At 36.8% G+C, this 24,423-nt stretch overlaps 1 protein-coding gene across 3 annotated transcripts in view; it reads right to left on the bottom strand.

Annotated features, from left to right (window-relative positions):
- The window catches only part of TMEM62 (transmembrane protein 62), a 34,911-nt gene extending 11,914 nt beyond the window's left edge, over window positions 1-22,997 (bottom strand). Inside the window, exons 1-10 of one of the 3 annotated variants that reach the window (XM_070797378.1) lie at window positions 22,549-22,993; window positions 22,131-22,242; window positions 20,720-20,857; window positions 18,338-18,383; window positions 14,478-14,619; window positions 11,795-11,919; window positions 11,531-11,653; window positions 8,026-8,181; window positions 4,198-4,357; window positions 19-132 (exon numbers count right to left, since the gene is read on the bottom strand). In XM_070797378.1, coding sequence (XP_070653479.1) covers window positions 19-132; window positions 4,198-4,357; window positions 8,026-8,181; window positions 11,531-11,653; window positions 11,795-11,919; window positions 14,478-14,619; window positions 18,338-18,383; window positions 20,720-20,857; window positions 22,131-22,242; window positions 22,549-22,728 — 1,296 coding nt within the window. In that variant the 5' untranslated portion in view covers window positions 22,729-22,993. Of the gene's footprint in view, window positions 1-18; window positions 133-4,197; window positions 4,358-8,025; window positions 8,182-11,530; window positions 11,654-11,794; window positions 11,920-14,477; window positions 14,620-18,337; window positions 18,384-20,719; window positions 20,858-22,130; window positions 22,243-22,548 lie in introns of all 3 variants that reach the window. The other 2 variants (XM_019968620.2, XM_070797379.1) reach the window with 2 other exon arrangements.
- Between the last annotated feature and the right edge of the window lie 1,426 nt (window positions 22,998-24,423).

Here is a 24,423-nt window from a genome sequence, read left to right as displayed (position 1 = left end):
TAAGTTGAATTTACTCACCACAGTACAATGGTCAGTAAGGAGAATAAATGATGCCAGGGGATCAAATCTGAGCTGAATATCCTCTCGAGCTGAAAATATGTGTTGAACACTCTTACTTCTTCCAGCAGAATCCTAGTAATAAGCACAGTAGGGAAGCAACCCTCATGTACAAATATGTACAATGTTCCAAGATTAAGTTTCCAATAATTTTCGTCAGTTATCTCAGAATAAGTGACACCTTTTTTCATTTATTTTTGAGTCTTCCTATGAAAACTTGATTTTTTTTTCAGAGTATCTTCGTACTTTATTTTTTTTTAACTTTAAACTTTTTCTTTTGTACTGGGGTATAGCTGATTAACAATGTTGTGGTAGTTTCAGGTGAACATATGAGCACTTTAAAACTTCTTTTAAACTTTGTAATTCTAGATTTGAATTGGAAATATCAGTGTGTATCACAAAGTAGTCTTTAAAAAAAAAAATCTGTATTTCCCTTTGTTTATTGAAAAGACCTAAAAACAGTAATGAGCTAGCTGGGCTAGTGCCCAGATTTTGGTCTCAAAATAAAATTCCCCACTACAAGAAACCAATGCTCTTTAGAAAAATAGCTGATTCCAATTCTTGAGTAAGAAATGCACAAGGGCTTGGAACATCTTTGTACCAGAAAGAAAGAAAACTTAACAAGGACTATTAGGATTGTATCAGAGGACTTAGTGGCCAACTTAGGCTCCCACTAGCCAAAGATGGGACAATTGAGCATCAGAAAGAATAAATGCAATGGAGTGAAACATACCAACCATGTTTTTTTTAACTATGAATTCATAATAATACTGAAAGACTCATTTGGTTATGTTTGGCAGATGGTAGAGAATTCATTATTCTGAAAACAGATTTAGAAAAGGGAAGGTGGAGGATGAATGAAGACTTTATCCTGCCTTTCCTGTATGAACTCTGTATCTGGGTATCAAATAAGTGAGCCAAATTTCTTTTCTATGGGACTCTTCTAATTAATACTCATATAATTAAGAGTGGCAATTTGAATATCACCATTTTATAACTCCAATGAAATAATGTATCTAGTCTCAGACTATCAATAGGTACTAGAATTCCCACAGTGAATGGAGGATAAGCCAGCATTGTGCTGGCACTGGCTTGTCTGACAAGGGCCAATTGCTACATGTTCAGGAACTTTGCACTCCAGTGTTCCTGCCTGGAGAATCCCAGGGATGGGAGAGCCTGGTGGGCTGCCGTCTATGGGGTCGCACAGAGTCGGACACGACTGAAGCAACTTAGCAGCAGCAGCAGGAACTTTGCAGACCAGCTAATGTGTCGGTAGCTTAAAACCAGCTACTGGAGGAATATTTATACTATGGAAATTGGTATACATCAACTTCTTCCCTTCAAACATGCCCCAAGTTAGTGGTTAAACATTTACCAGCACACAACTATGTAGGGTCAACAATATCTACATACAGTGATCAATTTTAATATTCTTAAAAGAGAGACAACCAGATATTATAGGCTTCTGATAAAAGCATAAAACACCAAAGGAAGTATTCCTGCCAAAAAAACAGAGACTCAAATATGATCAAACCTTAAAATCTAACTACCAGTTATAGAAACTAGAGGGAGTGGAAAATCATACTACATGATACCACATGGATACAAACAGCAAAAATCCAGAATACAGAAACACTACAGGATAAAAGGTCCAGTTTCCAAAGCAAACAAATTGCAAGGGGGAAAAAAGGAGGATGGAAAGGGAACCTATAGATTAAGAAACTGAAAAGACAAATCAGCTAAATGCAGTATTTGAGCCTTGTCTGAATTCTGATTTGAACGAACCAAATGCAATATAAATGACAAAATGGGAAGACTGGAACATTAGCTGAATAGTTTGAAATTAAGGTATAAGTGTTAATTTTTCAGGTGTGATATGGTATTATCATTACTTTTTTTAAATAGTTATCTTTTAGTGATACATACTGTCATATGAATATTTACACAGATGAAATAACATTGTGGTACAGGGAGAAGTGGATAGGGTATAGATGAAACAAGACTGTTCATGAGTTGATAATCTTTAAAGTTGGGCGATTCGTTAAAGTTGGGAATTCATTATAGTATTATCTCTTTCATTTATTTTAAAAATTCCCTATCATGAAAAGCTTTAAAATAGCAAAAAGAATTTGCACTGGTGTTTATCAAACTTTTATTTCTCAAATGTTCTTACTCTGAATTACGTATTCTTGGGGTTTTTTTAAAGTTCTTATTTTAATGCAGAGATTCTCTTTGAGAGATAGAGATTTCTAGAGTTTACTCTTTAAATTGGCAAAGCAGGCGCAATAATCTTACATTCTGGTTCTCAAACTTTAGTGCACATCAGAATCACCTGGAGGGATTGTCAAAGCCTAGGGTTAGCTTTCATCTCCAGAATTTCTGATTCATAGGTTTGGGATTGGACCTCTAATGAGTTTCCAGGTGATGTTGATGCTACTACTTCAGGAACCACACTGAGAACTGACTGAAAAGTCTAGTTGGTACTAGGTTGCCTGGAAATGTACAGATATTCAATAAATACATGCATAGATAAAATAAATCAGTGTCTTCTCCCATGAAGTTTTCTCTCAGACTCATCTATATGTAAACTGTATTTAAAAGGACAGAATTTTCTCATTGATGAATAAGGGGACTAGGTTCCCTATTTTAGTATTCAGTAGACTAATTTCCTAGAATTATATTCATATAGACAGAAAACAGATCAGTGGTTACCTGAAATGGGGGTGGAAGGAAAGCAGTTGCAAAAGGGCATAAGAAGACTTTTGAGAGAGACAGATGGTATTGATTGTAGTAATGGTTTCAAGGATGTGTAAGAAAGTCAAAACTCACCAAACTGTACTCTTAAGTATATGGGTTTTAAATATAAATTACATCTCAAAAATGTTAGAAATATGAAACATATCAAAATATATGTTATTTCACATTTTTACTAAGGATTCAACTAAGCAGGCAGAAATGTTTTGAGGAATGTGAACTATGGTTTCTTCCTTATAAAACAAGCAATTCAAAGATATGGGAGTTCCACCTTCCTGCAAGGAGCAGGTCTATGGTTGCTCTCACTTCTTCCCCATGACTGTAAAGATAGGGAACAATTTATTCCATGTGTACTTATATCTTCAAGTCGTTTTAAAATAAGCCAACTTCTAATATGAAAGACATTAAGGAGAGCATCCCCTCCTTCCACATGCTATCTGTGAGTTTCTTCTTCCTTCTAAGCAGATGGGTGGCACTGCAGAGAGCCTTCTCCTGTTTCCTCATCTATGAACTGGAGATAAAACTTACATCATGGAAGATTGTTACATGGATTTAGTAAAAAAAAAAAAAAAATTCTAAGTGTCTTAGAAGAAGGTCAGTAAATTGCTCCTTCCTGCTCAAAATCTTTCTCTGTGACACACATATAAAAAAGATGAGAATAATTACATGTGTTTTCTGAAGGATTACTTGGCAATCTTCAAACTAAGACTTAACATTAAAAGACTAGCTTAAAACTGTCATCAAACCATACTGTGGTAAGATTGACGGGCTTTTTTTCCAGAAACTAATTTTTTAGCACAGTCTACCACCTAACATGTTTCATCATATTGACAAAACTGCTCTATTTTGGTAATGATGATCACTTTCTACTCTGGCAGGTCTGCTGAATTAAATGCCCCACAAGCTGAATCAGAAAAGGGATAGGCAGGCAGTTCACTACATGCACTATCAATGCCCACTCCCCAAACAAAAAATCTCTTTGATGCCTTGAAAATTTTCTATCTTAGGCTTTCAAAATAGTAAACACAATTTTCCAATACTTGGAGACAGCAATCAAAGGTGTGGACACATAAATACATGTGACTTATTCTATTATCTTTAGGTATATTGGGGAAATTCTGGCTCAAGTTGGAAGAAAGCAAAAGAATGATTCCCTGGGATTAAAAAAGAGGGGACTGCAGTCGGTAGTCGCACACTCATGTTCTCGGCCCAGTTTTCAGTCTAACAGCAGAATTGCTCCTGAGTGTCTATGTTCAGGATATTTTAACCAGTGTATTCAAAAATTTTTACTTAGTTTCATCTTAATCAACTGACTAAAAAAAAAAAAATCAAAGTTCAATGTGGTTACTAATCATTTATATACCAAGTTGAAAATTACTAACTTACCTGAACGATAACTTCTATGTTATGTGTCTTATTACTGTAGTTTCTTGGGTTCCACTTTAGTATGAAAATAGGACCAGACAAATGACTAGCTTGCCCTAAAGGAACTCCATCAATCTTAACTGCAACTGAAGTAATGGAGGATAAGGAAAAGGCCAAGACTCTAAAATGAAAGCATAAATGCATGGTTTTAGGTATTTGCCATTGTTTCTATAAAGAAGAATAACCCTGTTATAACCTGAAAAGATTTAAGTACAGTAAAGCTTCCATCGGTTGATCTTTAGGTTCCTGAGATGTGGAACCTGTGGATTCAACCAACCATAGATTGAAAATATTCAAAAAAGAAAAATTTCACAAAACTTGCATTTGCCTTGCACCAGCAACTATTTACACAGAAGTTAAATTGTATTAGGTATTATTAAGTAATCTGTTGTTGTTCAGTCACTAAGTTGTAGCCAACTCTTTTGCAACCCCATGGAATATAGCCCGCCAGATCCTCTGTCCATGGGATTTCCCAGGCAAGAATACTAGAGTGGGTTGCCATTTCCTTCTCTGGGGATCTTCCCAACCCAGGGATCGAACACACATCTCCAGCATTGCATGCAGATTCTTTACCACTGAGCCACCGGAAAAGCCTATAGGTAATCTAGGTAAGATTTGAAGTATAGGTTATAGGCAAATACTACACCACATTACATAAGGGACTTGAGCATCTGAAGACTCTGGTATTTGCAGGGGGTCCTAGAACCAATCTCCCAGAGATACCAAAGGGCAACTGTAAAATAGACCATTACACTCTGCAACTGTTCATACGACACGGCTTATATGATCTGATTTCTTTGTAGACGGTGGCTTCTGGAGTTGTATAACTCAGCAAACCTGAAAAGGTGAGAAATTAGAAACTATTCTAAATCTAAATCTGATATGCAGCTCCTATCAAGAAATGTAACCGAAGAGATATATATTCCACTTACCTAGTAATCAAAAGAAATAAAACAGCTTGGTACCCTTTTTTTTCCAGAATAATGAGTAAATATTTTTAAAAGTACAGTATCCAATAATGATAAGAGTTCTGTGAAATTTGCACTCCTATTTCTTGGTAACATTATAAATTAGTACCTGTTTTCAAAAATAATCAGGTTCCTTGTACACTGCTGATGAGAATGTGAAACGACACAGCCAATATGGAAAACAATATGGCAGTTTCTCAAAAAATTAAACAGAATTACCATATGGTCCAGCAATTCCACTTCTAAATATATACCCAAAAGAACTGAAAGCAGTGACTGGAACACACATATTTATACACATGTTCATAGCATTATTCACAATAGTGAAAAGTTGGAAGCAAAAGTGTCTATCAACAGATGAATAGGCTGGTAGGTTTAGTCGCTCAGTCGTGTCCAACTCTTTTGCAACCCCATGGACTATAGCCCACCAGGCTCCTCTGTCCTTGGGACTCTCCAGGCAAGAATACAGGAGTGGGTTGCTATTTCCTTCTCCAGGGGATCTTCCCAAATCAGGGATCGAACCTGGGTTTCCTGCATTGCTGGCAGACTCTCTGCCAACTGAGCCACCTCAACAGATGAATGGATTAACAAAATATAGTATATACATGCAATGAAATAATATTCAGCCTTAAAAAGGAAGAAGATTCTGGCACATGCTTCAAAACTGGTGAAGACAGAATTCCTTGGTGGCACAGTGGATAAGAATCTGCCTCCCAGTGCAGGGGACATGGGTTCGATCCCTGGTCTGGGAACATTCCTCATGACTCAGAGCAACTAAGCCTGTACACAACTACTAAGCCTGTGCTCTAGACCTTGCAAGCCATAACTACTGAAGCCTGTGCACCTAGAGCCTGTGCTCCGCAACAAGAGAAGCCACTGTAATGAGAAACCTGCACATCACCAGCTAAAGAGTAGCCCCAGCTCGCTGCAACTAGAGAAACCCTGGGAGCAAAAATACAACCAAAAATAAACAAATAAATCTTTTTTTAAAAATGGGTGAAGACATTACACTAAATGAAAGAAGCCAGTCACAAAGGACAGATATATGATTCTCCTACATGAGGTACCTAAAGTAGTCAAGTCCATAGAGACGAAAAGTAGAATAATGGTTGCTGGGGGCTGGGGGGAGGGATAATAGGGAGTTAATGTTGAATGGGTACAGAGTTACAGTTTTGGAAGTTAAAACAAATGGTGGTGATGGTTGTACAACAATATGAAAGTACTGTACACTAAAAATGGTTAACATGGTAAATTTTATGTATATTTTACCAAAAATTTTTTAAAAGAGTAATGATTTTAGTTGCAAAAAAAATAAAGTAGTTAGAAAACCTTTATCAACAGTCACAAAGGAATTCAAACTATTTCAGCTAGAATCCCATTTCTAGAACTCTATCTAAAGCAATTATTCAAATAAAGGAAGAGTCTATATGCATCAGATGTTCATCCTCAAATTAGAAGAAAATCTAAAAGATCACCAAGAAGATAGGAAAATAGTTATATATACTATGATCCATTCTCTCTGTTGACAGAAAAAAGGTAGGAATTAGAATACACTGTACCCTATGATTATGACTATGTAAATACATGCCTGAAAAAGAATGCCTGAGAAAGAAAACTCATGTTAACAATAGTTCTATTAGGGGGTGGGGGATGGGACAGGAATACACATATAATCCCATTACCTTATTTTCCAAAAGTTATGTCGTGCTATTTTTCAAAATAAAATTTTAAGAAAGTATATTAAAACAAGTGCCCTTATGTTTGCAAAAGGTTATAAGTCTCTTCCAAAAGGAATGGTAATGTTTCATTAAGATTCTATTTAATACTACTCAGCCATAGAAAAGAACAAAATAATGCCATTTTCAGGAACATGGATGCAACTAGAGATTATCATAGTAAGTGAAGCAAGTCAGAAAGAGAAAGACAAATACACTATGATATCACTTATATGTGGAATCTAAAACGTGACACAGATGAACCTACCTGTGAAATAGAATCAGGGACGCAGGGATAGAATGCCAAGCAGGAGGGGAGTGGGAGAGGGTTGGACTGGTATATATAGAAGAGAGAAACTACTGTATAGCACAGGAAACTATATTCAATATCTTATGATAAACCATAATGGAATAGAAAATGAAAAAGAATGTATATAAATGTATAGCTGAATTACTTTGCTGTACAGGAGTAATTGACACAACATTGTAATTCAACAATACTTCAATAAAAAATAAGTTGAGATGTCGCTGGACGTCCAGTTGTTAAGACTCCATGCTTTCACTGCAAGGGACATAGGTTCAATCCCTGATTGGGGAACCACGATCCCCCATGCTGCACAGCAGAGCCAGAAAAAAATTAAAAAAGAAAAAAGATTCCATTGACATATACTGTCAAATTCATACACCAAATGAATTTTCAATTCCATAAGGTTTATATAGTTTTTGCTTTTTTGAAAGGCTATGTAGCAAAATTTTAAAATATATATATTTCTGATACATGATATAACTTTGTTAAAGTAGGATACAAATGAATAGATACATCATGATTATGGCAATGTAAAAACATGCATGTACAGAAGCTGAAATAAAAGAAACAATAATGGTAGGATTGTGGGTTTCTAAACTTTTTTTCTAATTTCAGCAGCTTAAAAACTATGTATTTTTTAACTGAATGGGAATGAAATAGTAGGCAATGTATATAATGTTTAGATTGTTGATAAAACTAAAGTGGGGCATCTCATAGCTTTCACATGAGAATGCAATCACAATGACTTATCCTCTATCAATAACAAACTAAAAGTAAATTCTGAAAAATTGCTACATACCTGATGTGTGTTGAGTGAAGGAGTCTTTCTAGTGGTTCATGTTTAGCAGAACTATAGAGAAGTGACTTAGGATTAGTGATAAGAACCACAGGCCACTCGCCAAAGATCAAATCTGCAAAGCTAAAGAGGTCATGATCAAAAGCAAAGATCCGGTACCTAGAGATCAGAGAACAATGAGGTAATTTAGTCATTTCATATTTTAAGAGGGACTGAAGGATAAAAAACAGAACAAAGTTAAAAATATAAAATTATACTTTCTGAGATTACTTATTGGAATGCAGAGTAAATAATATCGTTCCTCTTTCTTTCCTTGCGCCTTTCACTGTTACATTTTGTCATACGTGACATTTGTCACAATTGGAATCTGACTGAAACAATGAATTTTCACTGTGTCCTAAAATAATGCCCAGTATATAGCATGTATTCTTAATTTTTAAATAAATGTTTATTGAATTAAATCATTTGATTTCTATACTTTAAGGCTATTTTGAACCTAAAATATTCATCGTAAGCCTAACATCTAACATTCTTCATCCTATCAACAATGCTACATAAAATATTAAAATGAGCACAATTTGAAACCTTTAATTCTTCTTTAAAACATTTCTATAATTTCAAAGAAAATAGCAAAAGTTAAGTGGTTTTGATTTTCTAAATGCACATTGAGGTATAACTATTCATCAAAGAGTAAGCAAAGTTCTGTATTTTCTAACTTTTAAAACTGAGGAGAAAAATGATTAGCTATGGCAGAAACAATAGTGCTCACCAAATATTCCACGTGCTCCCCTGCATTTCCCAGTCTCCCTGGTATTAGGTTGGGACCATGTGACTAGTTCTGGCCAATGGGCTGTGAACAGAAGTGACATGTATCACACTTCTGGTCCAAAGTACTTAAGAGTGGGTATGAGTTCTCCACGCTCTCTTCCCTGCCCTGGAATTGAGGTGTTGAAATAGTCATGTTATAAGATGGAGGAAGTCTGAATTCCAGAGTTACCCTGCGGCTGCAAATTTCCCTGACTCATACTATGAGTCCTATTCCCAGTATGAGTTTACAAAAATGAAAAAAAAACTAAACATCTGTTGGGTTAAGCCACTGATATTTCTAGATTTATTTGCATACCCAACAAAGTCTAGTCTAATATTACTAATATACTAACAGTTTTTAAAAACCCTTCTAGGGAATTTCCTAGCAGTCCAATGGCTAGGACTCTGCACTTTCTTTTGCTGAGGGCATAGGTTCAGTCCCTGGTTGGGAAACTAAGATCCCACAAGCAGCACAGTGAAGCTGGGGAGAAAAAAAAACTCTTCTATTGTACTAAGACATAATATTAGGGCAAGACGGCTGGATGGCATCACTGACTCAATGGACATGAATTTGAGCAAGTTCCAGGAGATGGTGAAAGACAGGGAAGCCTGGCGTGCTGCAGTTTATGGGGTCACAAAGAGTCGGATACAACTGAGTGACTGAACAAAACATAATAAAATTTAAATATTTATAACGACAAAAAAGATAAAGGTTAGTTTCTTTCAGTAACATAAACTCTAGATAAAACCCTAGGGTGGAACACAGGAGAGCAGGTGGGAAGAGAAAGAAAGGAAATGGTTTCATTAATTAACATGACTTAACTTGTAACTGTTGCATATATAAGAAATCAAAAAAAAAAAAAAAATCAAGAAGTTGAACAAGGTTTAGGAAGGCTACCTGGTAAAAAGTAATTCTAGTCCAGCCCACAGCCTCACCATCATGAACAGGCAGGTCTTAGTTCAAAGTAATTACAGTTGCCAAATAATTAGAGGCTTCAAGCTTAGCTCTTACACAGTTTCTAGAAAAGCCAACTGAAATGAATAAGTACTTTCCAAGATATAAAACTTCTTTTTAATTAATGGAAGTATAGTTGACCCTTGAACAATGCAGGGGTTAGGGGCACCAACCCTCAAGCAGTCGAAAATCTGAGTATGACTTCCCAGTCAGACCTCCATAACCTCAGTTCTGCATCCATGGATTCAACTAACCATGGATTGTGAGGTACTGTAGTAAGTACTTTGCGAAAAAAATCTGAGTATACGTGGACCTGCACAGTTCAGACTGTGTTGTTCAAAGGTCAACTATAGTTAAAAATAGCAAGATAACATTCAGCTTAACAAATATTTACTAAGTATCTAACATCTTCATAGCACTGGGTTTAACAAAGTTAAATAGCAATTGATATAAAACAATGAAATGGTAGTTATCTATACTTATACTTGCACTTAGATAGTTATTCTCAAATACATACTGCATTATTCTCAGTAAATATATATTCAACTATACTGTATGCTTGATAAGTTATGTTTTCTCTTCAAAACACTTTAACCCTAGAACTACCATATGATCCAGCACTTTGGATATATATCCTGGGTATATATCCAATTTGAAAAGATACATGCACCCCAATGTTCATAGCAGAATTATTTACAACTGCCAAGATATGGAAGCAACCTAAGTGTCCATCAACATAAAAATGGATAAAGATATGGCATATATACAATGGAATAATACTCAGACATAAAAAAGAATGGAATTTTGCCATTTGTAACAATGGACTTGGAGGGTAGTATGCTAAGTGAATAAATTAGAGAAAGACAAATACTATACAAGATCACTTATATGTGTAATCTAAAAACTACAACAAACTAGGGAATATAATGAAAAAGAAACAGACTTACAGATAAAGAGAATAAACTAGTGGTTACCACTGGGGAGAGGGAAGAAAGAAGGAGCAAGATAGAAGCAAGGGGTTAAGAGGTACAAACTATTACATATAAAGTAAGCTACTGGGATATTGTGCAACACAAGGAATATGGCCAATATTTCATAATAATAATTATGACTTTTAAAAACTGTGAATCACTATATTGTATACCTGTAACTTATACAATATTGTACATCAACTATACTACAATTTAAAAAATGCTTAATAATAATAATTTTTAAAAGTTTAACCTTAATAAAAACCAACTGTAATCTATTTGAAGAACTTAAATCACTAATATATTGCAGCAGTAACTAGAAAAGCAAATACAAAATTTAGGGAAAGATATGACATATTTCTAGCCCTAATGTTTCTCAAAGTGTAGTCTCTTGAGCACCTGGTAGACTTTTTTTTAAAAAGTAGTTTCTTGTGTCCTAACCCAGACCAACACAACCAAAATCCCTAGAGTGAGGGCCTGGTATTCTTTATTTTTCATAAGCTCCTCTAAGAGCTTGTGTACACTGCAGTTTGAAAACTATTTCCTAGAGGATGCATTTGAAACTCCAGTGTAACATAGCAATGGCAAACATAACTGCTGCAACAAGATTTCTGCATAAGGATAAAGACTGCCAGATACATATTTCCCTTCAAAAACAGACAGATGTCACAAGTTTTTCCTTAACTGGGATCACTCATGGTAGTGATCAGAAAACTATTATTGCTTTAGAAAAACTTACACGTATAAGTTGTATTTTGTGGGGTAGTTCCCTTACCTTCTGTTATCCTTCCAGTCCCCTAGCTCAAGTTCCAAAGGGCCCTGGAAGTGACGAGTGTGCAAAACAGGCATGAGTCCACCAAGGGTATGAAGATGCCCACACAAATAAGCTGTAGCCGAACTAACCAATAAAAAGCAAATGAAATAAATGAACAAAGATAGCTTGTGATGCCAAGTTAATAAAAATATCTCTTTAAAAAAGCAAAATAAGTAGAAAACAGAAAAGACCTAAAACAATCTTGATTTTGGAAGCCTGTCTCACCTCATTATTGACCGAAGTCCTGGTGATGGAGAAAGGATAGTGGATGTTGTATAGTGTCCAAACCAAATACTGTGGTTGCTCCAACTACTTTCCTTGGCCAGTAACAAAAGCTCCTCCATCTGTTTCTGAAATCAGAGAAAAATAGGAGGAGCTTTAATTAGGGCTCAGGCTGAAATCTAATGTCAATGGATTATACAACTCCCTTGAGGTTTTATAATAAGTATATTATGTCTAAGGCTTAAACTTTACTAAGTTTCTGTATGGGCCTCTCTAAGTTTCAACTGTTTAAACATACATTATAATTCATTTGATCCTAAAAATAAGTCTGCACTAACTAGGACAGGGATTATTCCCACTTGACAAATAAGGAAACAGAAATAAAGAATAATCTTAAATTACATAAATTTCTTTCTTTACTTCTAAATTTAATCTTCTCAGCCCTGTATACCACAGTGTAATAAATAAAGAGGATATCAAAACTAAGCTTATAAAACAAGATGTACATATATCCAAAGGAAGCTTTGTACCAGAATGTTCACAATATTCTACTCATAATAGACAAAAACTAGAAACCATCAAAAAAAATTACAGTATATCCATGTGTGTACAATGGAATACTACTCAGCAGTAAAAAAAGCACACATACAGTAATACAGATGAATCTTAGAGTTACATTAAGCAAAAGAAGCCAGACACAAGAGTTCATACTGTATGATTTCATTTACATAAAATTCTAGAACAGCACTAATCTATACTGACAGAAAACCAATCAGTGGTTCCCCAGAACTGCAGGTGAAGATCAACAACACAATAGAATTTTCTATAGTAATGGAATGTTCTCTCTTGATTGTAGTGAGTTACATCAGTACATACACTTGTCAAAATCCTTCAAATACTCAAAATGAGTGCATTTATTCTATGTAAATCATCACTCAGAAAGATAGCTTCTGAAATAACTTGTACATATATAAATATACATTAATATTACCTGTGAAGTGCTTATAGCAATGAATTCCTGGGTCCTACCTTCAGGTTTTCTAATTTGGTAAGTCTTGGACAAAGTATGAGAATCTGCATTTTACAAAATAGCTGTTTTTCAGGCAGATTATCAAATTAAACCTTAAAAAACACTATTCTACAGGGTAGGCTTTAAAATAACAAGCTAATCAACTCTAGACTGTCTAAAGACACTCAGTAGTCAACAAAATACACTTTCATTTAATAAAATGGCTAATAAACACAATGTATTTAACAATATTTTGTTCAAGTTTCTTTAAACCCTCATACCACTTTGAATCTTTCGGCATTTAACAATTCGCTTTTCATTATAGTTAATTCTACACAGGTCTTAAGCCCCAACAGTAGATTAAATATTCTAAGAGGCCAAGGACTTGATCTTATCACCCTTGCATATGGACACATATGTCTTACATACATGCACATAATCATTAATGAGTTGACATTTGCTGTACCAAGACATGGGCAACCATTGAAGTAAATACGTTTCTTTTAAAGTATCTTTTGTAAGCTTGGTGAAAATTGTTGCTGGGTTGAAACTTTACAGAAAGTCATATCTGAGAACCTCTAAGACATAATCTGAGAACCTCTAAAACATAATTAGAGGTTCTCAGATGTGACTTTCCATATAGTTTCAACCCAGCAACAATTTTCACCAAGCTTACAAAAGATACTTTAAAAGAAACATATTTACTTCAATGGTTGCCCTTCTCTTACCAAAAAAAAAAAAAAACCACACAGACCATTAGCTAGAAATGGCAACTGTGGGGATATAGGAATATGCCATATTGTAAACAAAGCTGTATGTCCTGCACCTTGCAAATTGCATGCTCTACTTAGTACCTATTCAATAAATGTTTACTGTTGTTGTTCAGTCATTAAGTCATGTCCAACTCTTTGCAGCCCCATGGACTGCAGCTTGCCAGGCTCCTCTATCATCCACTGTCTTCCAGAGTTTGCTCAAATTCATGTTCATCAAGACACTGATGCTATACAACCATCTTAACCTCTGCTGCCCCCTTCTCCTCTTGCCTTTAATCCTCTTGCCTTAAATCTTTCTCAGCATCAGCATCTTTTCCAATGAGTTGGCTGTTCATATCAGGTAGCCAAAATACTCAAGTTTCAACTTCTGCATCAGTCCTTCCAATGAATATTCAGGGTTGATTTCCGTCAGGATTGACTGGTTTTATCTCCTTACAATCCAAAGGCCTCTCAAGAGTCATCTCCAGCACCACAATTCAAAAGCATCAATTCTTCTGTGCTCAGCCTTCTTTATGATCCAACTCTTACATTTGTACATGACATGACTACTGGAAAAACCATAGCTTTGACTAGATGGACCTTTGTTGGCAAAGAGATGTCTTTGCTTTTTAGTATGCTGTCTAGGTTTGTCATAGTTTTCCTTCCAAGAAACAAGCACCTTTTAATTTCATGATATAAAATGTGAGTTATTCCTTTCCCAGGTTTTGGGACAAGAATAGGGATAGCAATAATAGGGTTGAAGGAGTCAATAATTTCTTCTAGTCATACCCAAAACCACAGTAGAATTTTTCTCAAGCATTTCTAGATAAGAATTTGTTTACCTAGGATAACTTTTAAGTGAGCCACGTGTATCTGAAAAAAATAAAATAGGTTAGTGCAAAGGGCAGTGGGATTTTAACTGTACCTGATTTAAAATTCCAAAGAAATTAAAAGGTCTCTTAGGCCCTGGATTAAGGCTGGCATCCAAAGAGATGAAAGAATAGTTGCCAAAGGGAGTACTGTGGACATAACGAAAAGAGCCATCCCTCCGTACGGCAGAATACTTCCTAAAAAATAACAAGACAAGAAAGCTTTAGTGCAATCATAGGAAAACAAAATGAGTTTAAATTCCTGCCCTACTAGCACACTATATTTTGACTCCCTTTGTAAAGGAAATTTCCATGATCTGACAGAGAAATACACAAAACTAGATATCAGACCCACAATGGATAAATCAATTAAATTTTTTTTTCCTTTTGTCTCCAAAGATGCAAGCAAACATATTCATCAGTAACCAAGCACAAGGTCACCAAGCAAAGCATAAAAGTAGGTGGCTAATGTAAGCAATCCACTAAACATTTTAAAAGAGATAAATCAGAATCCAAGGAAATGGTACTTATCAGTCATTAAAAATTGTAGTGCGTGTGTGCTAAGTGGCTTCAGTTGTTTCTAACTCTTTGAGACCCAATAGACTTGTAGCCTGCCAGGCTCCTCTCTCCATGGGATTCTCCAGGCAAAGATACTGGAGTGGGTTGCCATTCCCTTCTCCAGGGGATCTTCCCAACCCAGGGATCAAACCCTCATTTCTTACATCTCCTGCATTGGCAGGTGAGTTCTTTACCACTAGCACTACCTGGTAAGCCAAAAAATATTGTAGTGAGGGCCTCCTAAGTACCTAACAGAATTCTTGGTGTAGTGAGATACAAAAGTGTTGAGTTCTTAAAACAGGAGTGAAAAGGCTTAAGTCACAATAAAGCCTTGCAAAGAAGTTACTGAGCCAGGAGGAAAATGTTCAGTCAGAACCAGTAAATCTTTTTTTCAGTTTCTAAAAATATATTGAAAACATACACAGGGTCCACATCCAGTAATGAAAGTCCTCATCACCTTAAGTATCAACAGTATTCAAGTGTCCAGTAAGTTGGAGAGTGAAGAGTAAGGAGAAAGGATGGGTAACAGAGTGTACAGGCTTGGCACTCACTGAGTATTTGTTGAATAAATGTGAAAGAAAGTAGAGATTATATTTGGAGCTGCTGCTGCTGCTGCTAAGTTGCTTCAGTCGTGCCCAACTCTGTGCAACCCCATAGACGGCAGCCCACCAGGCTCTTCTGTCTCTGGGATTCTCCAGGCAAGAATACTGGAGTGGGTTGCTATTTCCTTCTCAAATGCATGCATGCATGCTAAGTCGCTTCAGTCATGTCCAACTGTGTGTGACCCTGTGGACAGCAGCCCACCAGGTCCCACTGTCCACAGGATTCTCTAGGCAAGAATATTGGAGTGGGTTGCCATTTACTACTCCAATATTTGCAGCATACCTGTATTATTCAAATGTCAGAACATTATAAGAAAATATCTGAGTGTCTTATATGATATTTTACCTAACAGTACATGTGAAAGAAATACAAATAAACTTCTGAAATTTAATGTGCCATCAGGGAGCTATTTTTAAGGAACAACTATCAAATACATCATAAATATACTGTCATAGATATTACAATTAATAGTCAATTGGTTCTATTACCTCTCTTCCTGATATTTTTAAAATTTCTATTTAAGGGTTTTTTCCTCACTAAAATTTGTATTGATATTTTTCCTGCTTTTTTTTTCACATTTATTCTTCAAGATCTTATAATCTCATATGTATTGTTTCCTTTCCTACATTTTTGACATATTAAAATCCAACTATCTAAAATAAAATTCAGGTATTTGAAAGCAGAGGTTAAAATATACAATAGTCTTTGAATTCTGGATTTTGGCATCTCTGAGGCATTCTAGAGATCACAATTTAACCTCAAGATTTTTTTCCTTCCTTTTTTTCCCTTCCTTTCATATGATACTTCCATAAAGCCTGTATCTCTAACTAAATGTCATTTATTAAATCCAGATAAAGTGTAATGGTTAGAAACAAAAATATAAAGGTAAGAAACTTTAAAGTGATTAATAATTTGACTTTTCCCAATTACTAATCAGACCCTAAATCCTGTTAATTCTTTGAAAATGTCTCTTAAGCCCATTCCCATAATCACCATCAAAGATACAAACAGTTAATAAGAAGTGGGAGATTTTCATCTCTGTCCGTCTCTTTTCTCACTTTAACAAAAGAGGACAACCCCCTCTTCCATGTTATGGTGACTCTATCTGTTAACCAGTTATCATCCTCAAATTCATGTCACCATCCCCATATCCATGATCCTCGTTCAGACAGGTCCTCTACTCATTTCCAACCTTTTCCTTTTGATGGTTAGATTACTGTAGGATTTTTCTACTTAGTCTATACAACTCCAATCTCTTCCTTTTTATCCCTATCTCTATTTTGTTATGTATCTGCCCTTTATAAAATACTATTTTCCTATGTTGCTAATCTCCTTAGGAATCTATACTGGATTATAAACTATTATTACTTATCACATCTAAATTTCTATGCTTGTCACTTGACACCACCATGAACTGGCTCTAACTCTCTATCCAATGTTGTATCAATCCTCAAAATGAACCTTTATTCTGATGATAACAATTTCTTTACTGCACTCAAAACCTCACTCTAGTTTTTAAAGCTGTTTATACTCATCCTTTTGCCTAAAATATACCCCTCAGAATTTCTTACTCCTCCAAAGGCTACCCATCTTTGAAGACTGGACACAATTTTCACTACTTTTACAAAGTCTTTTCTAACTTGCAACTAGTAGATAAATAGATCTACTGCACAGTGTAGTAATAATAATTTTAAAATACTGTATTATAAACTTCAAAGTTGTTAACAGACCAGATCTTAATTGTTTACTCCACAAAAAAGAAACAATAACTATGTGAAGTGATAGAGATATTAGCTAATCTTATGTGATAATCATATTGCAATATATAAATGAATCACACTAACACATGGCACACCTTAAGCTTACATAATGTTATATGTCAATTATATCTCAATGAAAAACAAAAATGAAAAATAAAGTCTACTATATGTCTACCCCATGCTGACGTCTGCCTTTTCTGATTTCTCATAGTGATAATTAAGTGTAACAAATAATCTAGCATTTCATCAGCCATTCCTTCATGTTCTTTTCTAACCATTTCCTAAACAATTTTCATCTACCTTAGCTAGACTCACTTGAAGATAGAAAGCATATTTGTTTCTCTCATACTATCCAACTAATGATAGACTCTTAATACTTGCTACTTGACTAATTGACAATGTAGAACAAAGCTACTGAAACAATGTAGAACAAAGCTACAGGAACAAAAAGTGAAATTACAGCCAAAAGAAGAATTCCAATATACTGAAACTAGAAAATTGGTTTTCTGATTCAAAGATCCTTTCATATTCACTGCCTTTTTCATATTCATGCACATAAGTTAAAAAAAATACTTGTATGACATATTGGACAAAGCACCCAGAAGTGACCGACTGGGCTCTTCAGCCACCCCAGAGGCTAAGAGAATCAGTAGCTTAGTATTCTTAAAGTCCACAGTACTCTGATTGACAAGCTCTGATCTAAATGACTTTTGCTGTATATCAACAGCAAAAAAAAAAGTCTGTATAAAATATTAAAAGTACCATTAGCCAACAAAAAGCATTATACAAAATGAAAAGAATAAAGGGCTGTCTAAGCAAACAAACAAAAATGAATCGCCAAAATAAAAATGATAAACAACTAAAAGCCTCCATTTTTTAATTACCAGAGGCTCGTTTCTCTGTTAAAAAATGTTATCACCCATTAAGTGAATTGACTGTACCCTCTTTGTAACGCATACTCTACATTGTTGTCTATCTTCTGTTCATTACAGTACCTGTAATAATTCTCAACACTCTCCAGACTTGGAATGTTGAATGCATCTAATTAAAAAGAAAAGAGCAAACATCATCTATATTAAAAAGAAAAATGCAAACATGTTAATGACTGAAGAAAAATGACAGTTCTTTCAATAATACTTTAGATGACAGATGTCAATTAATTAGACTGGCATTTAATTTTAATTTTTAAAACTTGATAACTTAATAGAATTCAGATTATCTGGAAACTTATTTAAGGCATCTAGTATATTGAAGAAGAATAAGTACTTTGAATTATGCATTACTCAGAATAAATAAATTTGATGTTGTAAGACTGGACCTCTGCTGCTACTATTTTAATCATGTGACTCTGGGAGTCAAGAAGGACTGGATTCATGGCTGATATACGGATCCATGTCAAGGACTTCTAAACAGTAGATGACTTAGATAATAGGGCCAAAGCCCCTCTCTTCTTAAATCTTAAAAAAGACTCAGTAATAAAGAAGTTATATAATGGTAAGCAAAAAGGTTAAGGACATCATAGAATACTTATCTGGAAATAGAATTTCATAGAGCTTGATTGCTTGATTGCAATAGCTAAAATTGTTTATCAGTTTTGACTTCCAAGAATCCACTACATTTCTAATAAACTTAAGAGAATAAGCTGTAAATTCAATTTAGGCCAAAAGAAACATTATCACGTATATAATCCTCTTGCTTAAGAGAACAACTCTGTTATAGTTAAATCTCTTTTTTTTGCCACATGGCATGGCCTACAGGATCTGTTTCCAGACCAGGGATTGAACTCAGTCCACAGAAGTGAAAGCACTGAGTCATAACCATTAGACCACCAAGGAACTCCCTGTTACAGTTAAATCTTAATAAAGATTCATGTATGTATACATACATATGTGTGTGTATACATGCATACACACACATATATATACCATTAGCATTTATGCCTATACAAGTCAAATTAAATGATTATGAACTCTGAAAGACTATCCAAATTATTTAATCACAAAACTCCATTTGATACCTGTTACTTAAAATATGTCAGTAGTTTGGCTTGGAAAACTTTAATATACACAGATTTGCTTTTTATTGCAAAAGAATTTGACCAGTACCCCTAATTAAGATCAGGAAAATAAAGGGAATGTAAACATACCAGAGAAAGTTGTAAGCAAGAACCCTATCTTTAATTATAATTTCTAGCCGATTTGTAAGAACTATAGTTGACACTTGAACAACACAGATTTGAACTATGTAAATCCACTTACACGAGAATTTTGTTCTATAAATACATATTACAGTACTACAGATCCTTCGTTGGTTGAATCTGCAGATGCAGAGGGCCAACTGCAAAATTATACCCAACTTTTCAACTGCCTGGTAGTTGGTCCCCCTAACTTCCACATTGTTCAAGGGTCAACTGTTTTTTTTTTTGTTTTTTGTTTGTAATATTTATTTGTTCATTATTTTTGGCTGTACTGGGTCTTCTTTGTTGTGCACATGGCCTTTCTCTAGTTGCAGTGAGCAAAGGATCAACTGTTTTTATAGAGAGCATTTTCTAATCTAATAGCTGTGTATTTCACCAGGTAGAATTTATAAATATACCTTTTGAAAAAATATATAAAGGTGTTCATCAGCAATGAATAATAAAATGAAGCAGACAAATGAAATATTTATATAACCAAAAAGAAAGTCAACCTTTATGAAACAAACAAATTTACCATCAGGACTCTCGGAAAATAGTTCATTTTCTTATTAACGTAAAAATCACAATCTAAAAAATTGGGAAGGGGTTATCCATTTCTCTCTACGCATATGTGCATATACTTGTCACTCAAATTTTTAAATATATATAGCAAAATTCAATCTTTGTGACGTACAGTTCTAAAGATATTGACAAGCACATTGTCATGTATCTACCAGCACACCCAAGACACAGAACAGTATCTTCACCCCCCAAAATTATCTCACGATGGCTCTTCGTAGTCAGCCTCTTTATCTCCAACCCTTGGCAACCACAATCTGTTCTCTGTCTATAGTTTTGCCTTTTCTTGAATGTCATATAAATGAAATTACATAGTATATAGACTTATGGATTTGGCTTCTTTCACTTAGCAAATTATATCTTTTTAAGCATCCTCCTCCATAGATTTTGCTATATGCTTTTCTCCCATGTAAAGAAGAAAGAAATCATACCAATTTCCCCCTCAAGGCCTAATAGTGACATCTGAAGTTTTAATATCACATATTACAGTTGTATTTCTTAGTTGTGGTCTTCAGTGTATGTAAACTTATAATGTCCCATTTTATAATTTTATAATTTAAATTGGAGAATCTGGGCTCCTATAAAGATCTAGTCTTAATTATGAGTGGGACTTCACTCTTACCATGATTTCCTTTGATATCGAGCCACTTGGTTTTTTCCATGACTTTTGTCTTCTTTAGAATACTATGGTAAGTTTGCCATTCTACCTCTTGCTGCATGGATCCCAAATTGTCCTTTGTTTTGGCATCTGTCAGGTCTCCTGTAGGTGTACAAAAGAAGGTAATCACAAGGCAAAGTAAAGCTGGACTGGGGTTCAACTTTTTTTTTAATGCACACTGAAGAACAAAGATATTCAAAGTACTCAACATGTTTAAGGATAACCACTATGAATCCACCTGCATCCAAAGCAAGTCATCTAAATTAAGATTCTCAGAAAAAATAAGATTCTTGGGACTTCCCTGGCAGTTCAGTGGTTAAGACTCCGCACTCCCAACGGAGGGGGCACAGGTTCCATCCCTGGTTGGAGACCTAAGATCTCATATGCCACAAAGTGCAGCCTAAAAAAAATAAAACAAGATTCTCAGCATGGATTTTTTGTTTCTTATAGGTCAACAAGTGCCTATATAACCTCCTGTTACATTCGAAATGGGTTGTGAAAACTATACCTTTAAAGAAAGCCGTAAAAATGCATCTTGAAACTCTGATAAATTGAAAACTCTTTAATAATAAATTCCAACACTTTGGGCAGTTGCCTAATATCTATGGCAACCTAATTTTCCAAACCCCAAATCAGGAAATGTGATCTAACAAAGTATTAATTTTACAGCAAGAAAATCTGGAAGGTGTAGTTTGGAAAATGAATAGAAAATTTCTAGGAAATTAAGCAGTTGAAATTGATATCATCCATAAAATGAGGACTTCATCATATCGTCAGAGATGTTTCTGTAAGGTGGGTAAAAGATGAATTTCCCAAGGGCCAGGATAGAAGCTCCTTTAGCTTCTTCTTCAACACAGTTGGGAGCAAAGGGTTTGGGGTTTGAACACTCCAGGGAACCAAGTCACAGAAGTAGGAAGGGGTGAAAAAAAAGGGCCCGTCAAACAACTGACGGTATAAGAACGATTAATACTGCAAAGAAAATGGAAAAGTTTAATTTAAAAAAGAACAAGAATATAAGGAGAAGGATGAGAACTTTTCATTACTGGTTAAAGGCCTTTCCTTAATTCTCTCTCAAATCTAGAAATACAACAAGACAGATACAGATACAGCAGACAGAACACTAACATGAGAATCACGTGCCTTGCTTCTACCGCTAGGACGAAACCTTGCTATGGCAAGTCATTTAGCCTGGATTTTGACTCAGTTATCCACAGGCAAAGGAAATTACAATATCCCATCTCCTCTGCAGGAGGAGGGCTCACCTGAGGCTGCAGCTAAAGTTTTCCTAACGTCCCTCAGTTAAAAGGTTGCAGTACTGGTTGCATTCTACCATTGGGACCACAGGACAACAGGACAGCACGGCAATCGTCCCTACCTGTTGCTAGGACGAGAGCTGGTTGAATGATGTCAACAGTTTCAGAACAGAACTTCTCTAAGTCTACAGCTCTGCCTGGATCGTGAAACCTGCTCAGGTGAATGTCGGATATCTGCCGAAAGCGGGTATTGAACAGAGATCTGAGTCAGGAAGAGGCGGCACAGACCGAGACGACCCAGGGGCTGTCTCCGGCGGAAGAAAAGGCAAAGACTCAGAGCATTCAAGATCCCCCAGGGGGGACCAAGCACCACCACCACCACCCCTACCACCACCCCTCCCCCAGCGCAGAGATTTGGGCCGGAACAGGTGCGGGTCGCGCCCCAGTGGAAACCGCTGGCGTCTCATACCGCTTGGTGCCCGCTCTGAAACCCCATGCACCCCACCACCACCTCCCCAGCCTGGGCGCCCGCTGCGTCACCTGCAGACCCCAGAAGATGTTGCTGGCTCCGGAACCCGGCGCAGGGTGCGGGCTCCGGGGAGTGCGGGGCTGGGGCAGTGATGAAGACCGGCCGGCCAGGCCGTAGTGTTCCAAGAACACTGCCGCCAAGGCCGCGGCCGCCAGTCCGGCGACCACCCTGACTGCCAGCCCTGAGGCCATTCAGCCCGCCGGAGCGCGGCCCTCGTGTGCGTGGCCGAGGCTGGGACCAAGCGGCGCCTGCAGGGAACTGCTGTGGCTGCACTTCCGGACTCTATGGTCGCGCGGCCTAGGGCGCCGGGATGGTCGGCCGCTACCTGCACCTGCGCCTGGCCGTGCACCTGCCGGCGGGCCGCGCTTTTAGGGTCGGTTTGCAAATGTGATACAGGGGAAGAAAAGGAATCCGAGTCCCTCAGCGCCACTCGCGGCTGCCTAGGCGCGGCAGGGAAGGATCCTAGGTCAGTGAGGCGGGGGCAGGCGTCCCGACTCCGCCTTAGTCAATCACGCTTGACCTAGGTGGTCGATTTCCTCGTAAACTGGAGTTAATAATACCTCCAGAGCGTACTTTGCAGGGTTGTTATGAAAATCAAAGTTGGTATGAGGACGCTTTTTAAATCGCTGTACAAATGTGGCAGGTGGCTTCCTCTGGTCCCTTCTGATTATCAACAACGTCGCTGTAAGTTTTCTATAGATTTCATCCATATACTTTGTGAGAAACTTTTTTTCTTAATCCTGATGTCATGTGCACTTGGTTACATAATGCTCTAAAACAGTGGTGTGCCATTCGTTTAATACATTTAAAAATACTTCTTATGGGCTAGGTATTGTTGCTTAGGCGCCAAGTAGTGTCTGACTCTTTTACAACCCCATGGACTATAGCCCACCAGGCTCCTCTGTCTGTGGGATTTCCTAGGCAGGAATACTGGAGTGGGTTGCCATTTCCTTCTCCAGGGGAACTTCCAAACCCTGGGACTGAACCATCTCCGACAGTGAAGGTGGATTCTTTACTACTGAACCACCAGGGAAATTCCACACGTGGGAGGACCCTGAGGTAAACCAAATATGGACTCAAACCCAGATAAAGCAAGATGATTGGCCAGAGTAAACTGGAAAGAAATGCCCCATGTAAGTGATTCAAACTACCAGGAGGGCATGACTCTCTCTTTGAGACCACTCGTGTGTGTCTATCCACATGTACTCTTTCCCCTCTAAACACGTTACTTGCTTCACAACTTTCCATCTCTTTGTGGAAATTCATTTCTACAAAGCCAACTGGCCAAGGCTTTGTTACTGTCCACTGGTTCTACTGGTCTAGAACCTTCTTCTAGTGGCGAAGATTCAGGGCTCTCACTGCCATACCCTGACTTCAATTCCTGGCTAAGGAACCAAAGTCCTGCTTCAAACCACTGTGGACTGTGGCCACCCAAGTTTAAGGACATAGCAAGAAGTCAGCAGTCTGCAACCTGGAAGACTGTCTTCACCAGAACATGACCAAACTGGCACCCTGATCTTAAATTTTCAGCCCACAAAACAGTGAGAAATAAATTTGTTAGTTAAAAACGACTCAGTCTGTGATACTGTTATAGCAGCCTGAATGGACAAAGACAACAGTGGGGGGTGTGTGTGTGTGTGTGTATGTGTGTGTGTGCACAAAGTCACGTCCAGCTCTTTTTCAACTCCATGGACTGTAGATAGCCAGGCTCCTCTGTGCATTGGATTTTCCAGGCAAGAATACTGGAATGAGTTGCCATTTCCTCCTCCCTAAGATCTTCCCAACCCAGAGATGGAACCTGTGTCTCCTGTGTTTCCTGCATTGCAGGCAAATCCTTTACTGCTGAGTCACTGGAGAAGAGACCAAGACATCGAGGTAGTGCATAA

This window comes from Bos indicus, chromosome 10, assembly GCF_029378745.1.
Source record: "Bos indicus isolate NIAB-ARS_2022 breed Sahiwal x Tharparkar chromosome 10, NIAB-ARS_B.indTharparkar_mat_pri_1.0, whole genome shotgun sequence".
NCBI lineage: Eukaryota > Metazoa > Chordata > Mammalia > Artiodactyla > Bovidae > Bos > Bos indicus.
This window is presented reverse-complemented; position numbering and strand designations above follow the sequence as displayed.